Raw genomic sequence first — 13754 nt, 5'->3', positions numbered from 1 at the left:
GTTGAATAAACTCGTTTTATTTAGATATGTCAAACCATACCCAACATAGCACATTACATTATGGGAGGGTTATGTTTTGCAATTTACTGGATCTTCCCCTTTAAGAGAGAAATTTTCCCCAAGGAAACCACTTTGTAATCCACCTATGTTTTGAGTTTGGTACCTTATAGAGCTATCGTACCAAAAAGAATTGTAGGTCGAATTTGTAAAAGACTAAAAACAATAAAGGTACGATGTACATGAGTTAGAAATAAGAGATATACCTGGAATATTCTATAACTCTATTTGATGTTAATAATGATATAATAGCTTAAAGATAAATTTACTGTTTGTACTAAATTTTATACCATTTCAACACAAACTAAAATGAGGTTGTTTGGTTGGTTTTATATTAATTTTTGTATAGAAAAACTGTTTTTGTAGATTAATCTATCTGTATAGATTGAAAAAGTTTTTATTTAAGAGAATTATATATATATATGAAAGGAGCGCGTTTTTAAGTTGAAAGCTACAAGTTTAGAAAAAAACTTGACTATTAATATAAAACTCTCTCTAAAAACTTATTGAACAAGTTATTTTTTATATTATTAAGCGATTACCAAACAATCATATGTAGTTAGTTAAATAAACTGTGAGTCTTTCAAACTGTTAACAAAAAGACCATAAAAATGGAATGAATAATAAAGATGTTTTGTGAACACTAGGAAAAACTTAGTGAGGCCAAAATTTCTGACTAATGGAAAATGACACGAAATAAAGGGGCATGTCCTCCTTCCACCTAAAAAAATATGTCCTTTTAGGTAAAGGAAAGGTCAAAGAAGCAACACTTTTGGGATCAAATTGCAAACAATGTTTACCATCTATATTAAGACTGTAAATACCACTAAACTTGAAGGTTTAGATTTGTAAATAATACTGGCATGAGTCTTATGGCTTTCAAATCACGCGGATCGGACGGCTGTAGTTTACTCCGCCACTCTACAAGTACACGTTGTGCCTTGTTCCTAAATCTCTCACTTCACCTAATCCCATCTCTCTCACTCTCTCTCTCTCTCTCTCTCTCTCTAGATCTTAATCTCGAAGAACAACTATGGCAACCATCAAGGCAGTGAAGGCACGACAGATCTTCGACAGCAGAGGCAATCCTACCGTTGAGGTCTATTACTTTGCTTAGATTCCTTTGTGTTTTCTTTGATTTTGGTATTTCATATCGTTTTCTTACAGATTTGTTGGTTTTCGTGTTGAATCGGTGATTATTTTTCTTTCGATGATTATTTTTCTTTAAGTGATTTGATGCTATGTGCTTGGGTTGTTCAGATCGTTGTTATATATGTACCTGCTTATATACAATTACTTTTGCATCAAGTAGAAAAGTCTACTTCGATTTTTGCTATCGATTTGAACTTGTACTTGGATCTATTACTGATACAAGGTTTAATTGATCGGTAAATAGCAGCGAAACTTAAATCTATAAGACCATGTGCAATCGATTGTACCATTTCTTGCATAAAAAATGATGTAAACACTAAACAGTGATTCATCTTCAACTAATTACTTCATTTTTTGACACTAATATTCCAAAATATATTCCTTATTCCGATCCACAATAAATTTTCAATAATATCCTTTTATTTGTTGTTTACAGATTCGACTAATGAATTCTTTTTTGTTACTATTATGTGTTGTATAAATTTATTTTCCGGTTATTTATGTTTTTATTTTCTTGTATTGTAATACATGTGTTAGTGATATTTTATTGTAAATATGTGATTGTGCTTTATATATTTTATTTAATATTTAAGTTTGTAAATAAGTTTGACACCTAAAAATAAAAAAATTAATTATACATCATAAACTGATATAAATAAATTTTTAACAAATATTATAATCAAAATATTATTACCAGTCAAATAAATTAAAATCACATAAATATGAAACACCAAATTTGATGTTATACTATTAGCCCGCAACAAATGGTGTAAGAAATGGTTTTGGGTTGGAGTGATTTGGTTTTTTTTTAATGTAAAAGATAGGTATTAGGGTTGGGTTTGAAATGCCGAAGTCAAATAATACTATTTGCATTTCGATTGCTGCGGTAAGTTCCCTTCTCTTAACTTGATGGTTTTTTCTTTATGATTTAGGTGGATATTATTCTATCTGATGGCACATTGGCAAGAGCTGCCGTACCCAGCGGTGCATCCACTGGTAAGATCTGTTTCCCCGGCTATATTCTACCATGCATTTCTTGTATTTTTTAAATCGGCATATGGTGTATTTTGGACATATCAGATGATATATAAATTTCTTTTCGGGTTCAGTATCTTTTTCTATTTTGGACATACTATAATACTATATGATATAATTATAATTCTTGTCTTGTAGGCATTTACGAGGCCCTTGAACTAAGGGATGGAGGGTCAGACTACCTTGGAAAAGGTGTCTCCAAGGTGAGTTGGTGGTTCTGATTGATTATTGTTTGTTTGTTTACGAGAAGATGTCTGATATAATATTATATTTGCTCTGTTTGTAGGCTGTTGCAAATGTTAACACCATTATCGGCCCTGCTCTTGTTGGCAAGGTTTGCTCATTAACCTCAACTTAATCCTTCATATTGATTTCATATCAGCGGTTTATAAGCCCAGGGGTTCATAAGAGCATTGCCAATGGATTCTCTATAACAAAATTTAAAATCTCCGAAAAGATTCTCTAGCTCCAATAGATTTTCCATTTTTGGAGATTTTAATATTAATAATTTTATTAAAATATATAATAGATATAAAATCCCAATAAATTTTTCAATAGGTGTTATACAAAAATAATAATACAATCAATTTTATTGATGGAGACAATAAAAAAATCATTTCTCTTGATAATTTAATATTGGAGAAATCTCCAAATTTGGAGATCGTTATGTTTTCTCTCATACTTTCTCCATTTTGGAGAAAGCCTTGGAGAATATGTTGGAGCAAATAAGTTGCTTCAAATCTCAGAAGTCTTATCTTAATATATCTTGTGTGTTACAGGACCCTTGTGATCAGACTGGTATTGATAATTTCATGGTTCAACAACTTGATGGAACTCAAAACGAGTGGGGCTGGTGCAAGCAAAAGGTATACATTTGAAATACGCTGATTTGGATATTTTATGATCTTTGATATAAACATTACTAATTGCTGAACCATTAATTTCTTTAGCTTGGAGCAAATGCCATCCTGGCCGTGTCTCTTGCACTCTGCAAGGCTGGGGCTATTGTCCTCAAGATCCCCCTTTATAAGGTAATCTTAAATCCTAGGCGTAACCCTTTTGCGCATGTTCCATGGTATTGCTCGGACTTGCATGATACATGTCGTATGTTCCAAAATTTTGGGTATCCAATCATAATTGGATCGTAACGGAACCAAAATTTCAAATTTCGAATTGCATTGGGCGGTTCTTGGATGGCAAACTTAAACAGTCCAATCCAATGACCGTTTAGTTACCTTTCAATTAATAAACATATAGGTTCACTTTTTCTTTTCTCATACAAGTGTTTTGTAAATTTTCTTTTATTTAACTGGAAACTTTTGAGTGCAGCACATTGCCAACTTGGCTGGTAACAAGCAATTAGTTTTGCCGGTACCTGCCTTTAATGTCATTAATGGTGGATCACATGCTGGAAACAAGCTTGCCATGCAGGTATGTCTTGATTACACTTCTTGATGCTGTATTCTGAACAATTTTTACCAAAAGATTCTCACAAGCTTAGTTTAACAGGAATTTATGATTCTCCCTGTTGGTGCCTCAAGCTTTAAGGAAGCCATGAAGATGGGTGTTGAAGTATATCACCACTTGAAGGTGAGCAATGATTCTTCATATCTAATTAATTACTAGAATTGTAATTGTGCAATGCAGCAGAATATAAAAATTTAATTATAAGCCGGAAATTGGAATTGTTTTAAATTTATTTGTTATTGGGAAATGGATCTATTGTGAGCCGTGGTTTCCAAAAATCTCGATTAATATTCTGTTGTTTATTTAATCTTGTGTTTGGGAAGGGTAGTAGAAAGTTTCCAAGAACTTTGTTCTTAAGATTTATAGAAGGGGTGAATAGGATTGTTTTTGAAATTGCAATATTTTGTATGCATTAATAATTTGTACTTGATGTTTTATAAGTTGTACCTTTGAAAAATTGAGAGTTTAAAAGCGCAAAAATATAAATACTTTATAATATAGTATAGATTCTTCACATATGCATTTGGTCTCTCAGGCACTAACCATTTAATCTGATTTCAGTCTGTGATCAAGAAGAAATATGGTCAGGATGCAACAAATGTTGGTGATGAAGGTGGCTTTGCTCCCAACATTCAGGTTAAGCATGGATTATGTTAGCATGTGTGTTTTTATCTAGTTTTTGATGTCTTTCTAACATCAACTTCTCTTTTTTGAACTTCAGGAAAACAAGGAAGGTCTTGAATTGCTCAAGACAGCAATTGCTAAGGCTGGATACACAGGAAAGGTAATTGTTGAAACCCAACCTCTTGCGTAATTTGTTTGTGTGGATGTCATGCTTTTTTATTTCCTTGACTTTTTGCTAGTTAACTAAATTATATTTATGAGTATAAAAACATTTTCAATGTGTTATTTCTATAGGTTGTCATTGGAATGGATGTTGCCGCATCTGAATTTTATGGAAGTGACAAGACCTATGATCTAAACTTCAAGGAGGAGGTGAATTGCTCATTCTATGTTAATATTTGATCTTATGGATTGGAGATATTAAGAATTTGCATGATATATTATACAAGAATCAATATATCAAACAAGTGTAAGAAACATATATATGGTTCCTTGAAGGATCTACAGCTATATAATCAATTATCTCACATGTGTTTGTATTTTCGGTTATCTAATGCAACAGAACAACGATGGCAAAGAAAAGATCTCAGGAGATCAACTGAAAGATCTTTACAAGTCATTTGTGAGCGAGTACCCTATTGTGTCCATTGAGGATCCATTTGACCAAGATGATTGGGAGCACTATGGCAAGATGACCGCAGAATGCGGTGAACTTGTACAAATTGTGGGAGATGATCTTCTGGTCACCAACCCCACGGTTAGATTTACCGCTTTGTTTTGATCTACCAAATTTTCTCTATTTTGAATTATTTGATTATCATTCAATGAATACTTTGATCTGTATTTACAGAGAGTTAAGAAGGCAATCAACGAGAAGACATGCAATGCTCTTCTCCTTAAGGTATATCACCAGTCAATGCTGTTAAGGTCTCTGTATAAGTAAACAATTAGTTGATGGTTTACATTGATTGATTTTAGGTTAACCAAATTGGATCGGTGACTGAGAGCATTGAAGCTGTGAAAATGTCAAAGCATGCTGGTTGGGGAGTGATGGCCAGTCACCGAAGGTATGAAAAGATCAAATTCTATGGATCTCCGACTACTTTTTCTTGTATGATGAAGAAAATTTACGGTTTGTTATTATTATTATTATGTTTGCAGTGGAGAGACAGAGGACACCTTCATCGCTGATCTATCAGTGGGTTTGGCAACGGTAAATGAAAAACTATTATGCACTTAGAAAAGTAAAAAAAAATTCAAAATTTGTGGTCTGTGATTCTGATGGAATGGAATGGAACTTAACCAGGGTCAAATCAAGACTGGAGCTCCATGCAGGTCTGAGCGTCTTGCAAAGTACAACCAGGTAGATTTCTGTCACAAATTGCCTTTTATTTATGATGATGCTCCTCCTCCTATATTATGTATGTAATGAGCAAGTATGTAACAAAAAATGAAATGGAATGTGTTTTGACTGACAGCTGTTGCGAATCGAAGAAGAGCTTGGGTCAGAAGCAGTTTATGCAGGAGAGAACTTCCGCAAGCCTGTTGAACCCTACTAGATTGATGATGTCCATGTGGAATGTGGTAATCAAAATCAATCTGAGTTTTATTGCTGTGTAGAAGGAAGGTGGTTGAATAATGAATGTATGGGTGTGTGCTCAAATTTTGTGTTGAGGCTTCCAAGAACATTTGTAGCAGAGTTTTGGAGTTTGTTAATTTGCATTTCCTTTAATTACTAGTTTATTTGAGGGTAACGAGTCTTTTCTTTATCTTGTCTACCTGATAGTTCCCGACCAGAAACCAGTTGAGGTTTAAGGATTGGTGTAGTGTGTCCCATACCCAACACAGGTTCTCTTCTCTATAATATAAATACCGAAAATGGGGGTTTTCTAGAAATGGAGAGGGCTCAAAAACTTGTTGAATTTTTTATTCATCCCTAGTCTCTACCTACGAACAAGGTTTGAAAAAAAAGGTATATACATATCATATTCCCTGGCCTTACCCAAATTCAGTTGTGGGCCACGCTTGGTTTTTGTTAATTTTTTTTTATCTATTTTTACCTACTATAATATAATTTCTGAAATTGAAACATTGCTTTCTTCAAAATTTGGTATTACAACTCTTTAAATATTATTACCTTTATTTGAAAAAATTGGTCCCCTATGTAAAACCAGAATACGAAATTTTCTAAAAAAGTGTAACCTCTTAATGAATCTAATGAGGAATTTTGTAGCAACCTTTTAAGAAATTAGGTTTACTTAATGTGGAACTTGTAGCAACCTCATATTTAAAATTTAAATAATAAATACAAAATAATTTTAAAAGTAAAATTTCAGCTTTAATTGTTTTTGTTACCCCACCCCACCCCATCCCCTTGCATTCTCCGCCCAAATTCATCTTCGAAGTAACACATTCAAGTGGATCATCCAACAATTGAGTCATCAAATAAAAACCCATTAAGTGGAAGAAATATCATCAAAAAACTTTGATTCATACTTCCAGGAATGAAAAACTAAAAAAATTCTAAACTTATCAATGGTTTATCTATCGATCAAACAACCGTGTTTCCATGGACAAATATATCATTAAACAAATGTTGATGCCATGGAAGAAACCCCATCCGTCCTCCTCTCGAAATTTAATTCATCATTTTAATGTTATCATAAACAACACCCTTAAATAAATGAAAAGTTTGTTACACATCTTGAATTTAAAAGTTGGTTTCTTAAAATAGAATTAAGGTTAAAGTTGGTTCAATTTCTCTTATAATATCTCCAATAGATTTTCTAAAATGGACAATAACAATATTGAGAGAATAGAGATTTCAAGGATATTTTCTTTACTCACATGAATTCTTTAAAACCTTTATAAAAAAGGAGAGAGCATGAGAGATGGTAAAAATCCTCAAATATAAAGAACTTAAAAAATGATTGCTTAGAAGTGAAAAATACATTTGATTATTCTCATCAATAAAAGTTTTTGAAATCAAATATTTAGGACAAAAATTATATTCCATTAAATATTTTAATTTTTTTAATTTTTTGATTTTTGACTCTTTGAAACTTTTTTGAAGAATTTGTCGTCGAGGCCCTTACATATATCTTTGTGAAAGATTGCGATTTTCGTCCTTTTGGTTTTGATTCATTTTTCGTCCTCGTGGTTTTTAATTTGTTGTTGTTTTCGTCTCCATAGTTTGTAGTTTATTGTTCTTTTCTTCCTTAAGACTAAATCTATTAAAATTTCTCTATTTAATTTAGGGGTAGTTTAGTCTTTTTGATTTAGTTTTTCATTTTGGTTTATTAAATATCTTTTTTGGTTTCTATTTTATTTTGAGTTAATCAAACCATATATTGTTTGATAAAATAATTAATTCATAAAAGAAATAGTAAATTACAAATTTCGTCCCTGTGGTTATATACAACTTATGGATTATGTCCTCCAAACAAAATAATTACAATTGTAATCATTGTGGTTTCTTTTTTGTTACATATTGCCTCCCTTATTCTAACGTCGTTAACTCCAGCTCCGTTAAGTCAAGGGAAATTTGGTCTTTTACTTGTTTTTTCCTTTTAAAATAAAATATAAAAAACATAAAAATTTATTACTATATACATGTACATGTCTCACTGTGCTCTCTCTGGAAGAAACATTTCCCCCACGACACTAGTTCTCACCGGCACCGCTTATCTTCTTTCTGCAATATACCCTTCGTACAAACCCCACCATATATGGCTCCTTCCCCTCGTCAACGCATCCCCATCCCCTCCAGCTTTGGTTGGTTAACAAAATCGAGTGAACCAGATCTAGTGAACAAAAAGAGTGAACGAAAATCACAAGGGTGGTGCCTGATTGGTTTGAGCTTGGCTCCAAAGGTCAAAAGTACCAGGAGGTCCCAGGTTTAAATCCAAGTAGGAATAAAAATCCCCTTGTGGCCACGAAGTTCAAATGCAGTGACTCCGGGCTATCTGCAAAGCAGGTGGTCGCCCTGAGGTTAGTCGGCTCGCATAGCGAGTTGGATATCCAGGTTAATAAAAAAGAAGAAGGAACATCTGCTTGGGTTGATGGTTGCAGAAATCAAAGTGAACACCAAAATCGCGTGGAACATAGAATCGAGTGAATCCAGATCCTATTTTTTTTTCTAGTGAATCCTTGGGTTGAAGACAAGAAGGAACCATCTGGTGAACAAAATCAAGTGAATCCTATGGTTTATTCTAGTGAATCCTTGGGTTGAAGAAACGGAATGAAGCATTCAAAAATCAAAGAAGACACTCAAAAATCGACAAAAAAATTGAGGTTTTGCATTTGTTTCTTCTTCTCTGGGATTTCAGGTTTTGATTAAGGTTCTTATTAGGGTTTTGGCAATGGTTTTTTGATATGGATTTCAATCTATTCGAGTTATACCTGTTGATGTTCATGGCTTTGAATTTGATATTTGACTACGATTGACCACAAACTCTCCCACCCCTTTTGATTTTGATAGCTAAATTATTCTAAACCTTTACAAATTTTGAATAAGAAACTTGTGATCAGATTTGAAACCATCAATTATAAAAAACCACCAATCTTCTTAAACCACCTTGCATATGTTGTCCGGTCTTAAACCGTCCATTGTTTTCCCCATCAATCTTCACCTGAATCTCGACAACATCCTTACTACCATCAACTTTCCTAAGTCGGCCATAACAGCTTCGATTTTAGAGTCCGGTTCACTAGGAAGCTTGTCTTTGTGCTCATTCAAATTCTTCTCGATGCTTGTAAATGATTTTTTACATTTAAAAAAAAAGTAAAATGACGATATTACCCCTGGTTTAGCGCAAATTTGGTGAAGTTAGGGTAAGGGACCCAATCAATGACAAAAGTGAAACCATGGTGATCATACATATAATTAGTTTCTTTAGGGGACCGAATCCAAAATTTCAATAACCATAGGGACGATATGCGTAATTTACTCTAAAAGAATTATGTATATGATAAAATAATTAAATATTTTTTTCATACAATCCACTGTTTCATATTCTTTTATCATTATAGTCTTAGCTTCTTATTCATGCTATTTTTGTAACTAACGTCATTTAAGTATAAGTCACTGAGTATCTCTCACATGATAGTTTTTTAATTCCTTTTTCTTTATTATGGACTAAACGAAATAATTTTCTTATAGGACCAACAATTAACTATATTAGGTTATTTTAACCAAATAAATGTATGCAATTTTATTAATAGAACATGCAATTTTATTAATAGAACATATAATTTATATGTTATAACCAGTTATTCGGTTATAAAGTTTGGGATTGTTTTTGAAAATGATGGAAAGTTGAGGGGGTTAAATTACTTATGTGTTTAAATTATTTAACTCTCACCGCCTCAGTTGTTTAATGGGTTTTAAAATGAGAGATTTTAAATTATGTCATGAAAAGGATGATAAAAGTTGGTAAATAATTTGATGTGTGTGTGAGATCTGCTCTGGAGCTCGAGTAAACAGTTGCAAGAAGAAGAAGCAAGTAGAAATAGTTTATGTGATTATTTGCCTGGATTAGTTGCTATTCATCTCCATAAATTCATCTTTTTGTGATTAAGGTGATTTATTTACAAACTTTCCTTATTTGGTAATTTGGGAATTAGAACCGTATGGTTCTTTATATGAGGAGATGTTTATAAAACTGTTTTTGGATTCTATAATTGGCATAACTGTGGGATTTTGATATGTTATATCTTAAGAGAGATGTATTTTGGGTTATAAGGGTGGCATATCAGGAAAGGTGCATTTGGTTATAAGGGTGACATATCAAGGAGATGTGTATATTGGAATAAAAATGACATATCAAGAAGAGGTATATACCAGGATAAGGGTGGCAAAATCATTGAAATATAAAATCTGGGTTTTTGATCAAAATATTCATTGTTATCTCATTCTTATGATGCGATGACTTGGAGTTATCGCATCTGTGTGATGCGATGACTTAAAGTTATCGCATCCTATTGATGCGATGAATAGTGGTTATCGCACTCATATGATGTGAGGAGTGAGTTTGTCGCATCCATGTGATGCGACAAGTTGACTTGTCGCATCTATATAATGCGACAAGTTAGGTTTATCGCACCAATGTGATGCGATGAGTTGAGATCCTCGCACTAGTGTGTTGCAAGGAGACGGGGTTGTCTCACCCATGTGATGTGAGGAAGTTATATATTCATCTATGTGATGCTATAAATTTTACCAGAATGTGTTAAATAGGCTATCTCATCATTTTAATGCGACAAAAGAGGCGTGTTATATCAAAAATAGTTTATTGATTACTAAATATGAGTTTATAAATGTGTTTGTAATAGCATTAAAAAGATTTCTCACTAGATCTTAAGGTTTAACCCTCATTTTGGTGTTAAAAATGTGCATTACAGGTCGGACTCAACCAGAAGATAAGAGAAAAGGAAAATTGTGAAGAATTATATTTGTCTGCATGGAATATCAAGGATATCATGTTGATCTTTTGTATTTGAGAACTTGTTGTATTACAAGTTTTGCATAGAGATTTTGTAGAAAAAGTTGTTAGTTACTTTGTAATATAGCTTTTGTAGATACTGGGACCGCATGTATAAATTATATGTCTTGATATATGAAAATATATGTTTATATGAAAATGTGATCATGGGGTATTACATTATAGGCTTATTGTAACACATTTATATAAGACATATATTTGTTTGGTATAAGTGAATGACTTATTAGACCAAACAATTGTACGTTCTATTAATAAAAATTACATACATTTGTTTGATAAAAATAGCATAAAAATATTATATACTTAAAAAAAATAGCATGAAAATAGTTAATTGTTTGGTTCTATAGTAAATGTAATTCTTTGGTCTCTAATGAAGAAAAAAATAATTAAAATACTTTTACGTGAGCGGTACTCAACGACTTGTACTTAAACAATGTTTGTTAGTGATAGAAATCGAACTCTTAAAAAACTAAAATTATGATAACCAAAAATATATATAAAAAACTAGTTGTATTAAAAATAATGCTAGACATCCCTTGGGTCCATAAAGATTGAAGCCGTTTATTAAAAACTTATTTTGATAAACGTTTACCGATTGAATTACTTTAGCAGGTCAATATAACAACGACCGATAATTTTATCCAGTAAGGAAAAAGATAAAGACTGAGAGTTTTTTCGATAAGTGAGAGTGATGACTTTTACCTGATAAGCACTTACCGGATTATAAACCCTTACCATCAATCCATTTTGATGATCAAGATTGTTATTCCATAAGGTAAATGAGAATGATAAGTTTTAATGATAAGCGCTTATTCAATAAGCGTTTGATAAATGAACCATAAGTTATTATTTTAATCAATTGGCTAAGGGGCCGTTTACCAAACATTTACCCGGCAAGCGCTTACCAGTAAATTTAACACTATCATTTACTTACCGGATAAAATTTTAGTCCACCAATACGGTATCGTATGCAACAATTTACCCGGTAAGCGCTTACCGTGGTAAGAGTCGTCGCATTCACTTACGGGGTAAGACTCTTGGTCCTTGTCTCGTTCTTACCGGGTAAGATTCTTGATCCTTACCATATTCATCCGGTAAGATAAAATGACTTGATGTTCACTTACCCGAATAAACGTTTGGTAATCGGCCCCTAAGTCTAGATAAAAACATATATAATATAATTGAGGTTATTACGTTATCCAACATTATGTTAATGAGGTTTAACAATATAAAATAACTCCAACTTGACATATAATTTGTTATGTATGATTAAAGTAGAGAATCAACAGATCAAAAGGTGTTGGTTGATATCATCATTTAACTTATAATTTATAAACTCATCCCAAATATAATGTAAATCGTAAGGGTGATAAATTTAAGGGACCGTTTACTCAAATGCTTATTAGATAAGGCTTCATCGGTAAGAATTGTATTTTAACTTAATTTACTGAATGAGATTATAGTCAATCGAAACCGTATTCTAAGAGTCATTGTTTTCACTTACCGGATAAGATTCTCTATTCTTATCACCGCTATTACTGTGTAAGATTTTTAGCCTTTGCCATGTTGATATAGTAAGGTAAATGAGCCGATAAACGCTTACCGGGTAAGCGTTTAGTAAATGACCCATAAGTTAACCACTCATAACCCTAATTGTGACTGAAATCACATATTTATCCAATCCCAGTAAGCGCAAAAATCCCTCTACAGTAAGACGTCTTCTACTTTGAATAAACAATCAACGAAGAAAAAAAAATGAATTAAAGTCTCTTCAGTTTTAAAATGTTTGTAAAAGGGTCTCAAAAAGGGTCGGCATATTAAGAAAAAAACGTGTATAATCCTTTTAACATAAAGGATTGCTGATCACTAAAACATTTAGCCAGAAGTTGCTTCTATTTTGTTATTGAATAATAACGCATTTCAATCATCTATCACGGAAGCAAGAGGATAACAATAACAAATATGCAAAATGTACTCCTTGCATAGTTACTTCACTTTATTCTTTATTATTTGTGTAACTTTAACTTTTAAAAATTAATCTGTGTAAAAAAAAGATTACTGATACATAATTCTGTAATCTTTGTCAATAAGGGTGCGTTTGGTGCGCAGACAGGACATGACAAGACAGGACATGACAGAACAGGACAAGACATGACATGATAGGACAGCACAACACATGACAGGACATGACAGGACATGACATGACAGCTGTTTAGCGTTTGGTAAGACATGTCAGGACAGGACAGAACTGGTTAAAATGACCAATTTACCCTCAGTGAGTTGTTTAGTGTTTTTTCATTAAATAATCAATATAAATATTTACAAATACTATTTAAAAATACCAATGTATGTTACATAAATCAGTATAGCAAACAGCAAACATAAATCAGTATAGCAAACAATAACATCAAACATAAATCACTAGCTTGATAGTGGAAGATTACAATATATGTTTGATAGTGGAATAGTTAGAGAAATGCATTGGCCCCAAATTATGAGATCTCCCAATTATGTGTAGCTCTATCAAACGAGGGCAGCATAAGTACAGAAAGTAAAGGGCCAAAACAACAAACATAAATCAGTAGCAAAATCGAGTAGAAATAGCATACAAAATGCAAAATCGAGTAGAAACAGCAAACATAAGGGTATGAAGAAAGGGTGCTGTCGAGTTCTTCTAAATCAAGTTACGCAAAATCGAGTAGAAACAACACTCGGACTATGAAGGAGAAGAGAGATCGATTACCTGAGAGTATGGAGAAAGGAGAAGGTCGAATCGACAGACTATGAAATGATTCGTGCTGTCGAGTTCTTCTAAACGATTGTTGATCCTCTCTCTTAGTGATTTGATGATAATCCCTTTTTCCTTTCGATGTATTTCTGTGTCTGTAATTTCAGTTCCAGCGATCATACACTGAG

General features: G+C 32.7%; 1 protein-coding gene across 1 annotated transcript; it reads left to right on the top strand.

The window, feature by feature from the left end:
* The first annotated feature begins 1026 nt into the window (after nt 1-1026).
* LOC112509134 (enolase 1-like) lies at nt 1027-6089 on the top strand. The gene is made up of 17 exons (XM_025113998.1): nt 1027-1156; nt 2142-2205; nt 2383-2447; nt 2531-2578; nt 3024-3110; nt 3195-3275; nt 3574-3675; nt 3754-3834; nt 4273-4347; nt 4433-4495; nt 4630-4707; nt 4898-5092; nt 5186-5236; nt 5314-5402; nt 5497-5548; nt 5642-5698; nt 5814-6089. The coding sequence occupies exons 1-17, from the start codon at nt 1091-1093 to the stop codon at nt 5892-5894; spliced, it is 1335 nt and encodes a 444-aa protein (XP_024969766.1). The 5' UTR covers nt 1027-1090; the 3' UTR covers nt 5895-6089.
* Nucleotides 6090-13754: the final 7665 nt, after the last annotated feature.

The sequence above is a fragment of the Cynara cardunculus genome (assembly GCF_001531365.2).
Source record: "Cynara cardunculus var. scolymus isolate 2C chromosome LG 1, CcrdV1, whole genome shotgun sequence".
In the NCBI taxonomy this organism is placed as follows: domain Eukaryota; kingdom Viridiplantae; phylum Streptophyta; class Magnoliopsida; order Asterales; family Asteraceae; genus Cynara; species Cynara cardunculus.
The sequence above is the reverse complement of the archived record's forward strand: the minus strand, read 5'-3'. Positions and strand labels throughout refer to the sequence as shown.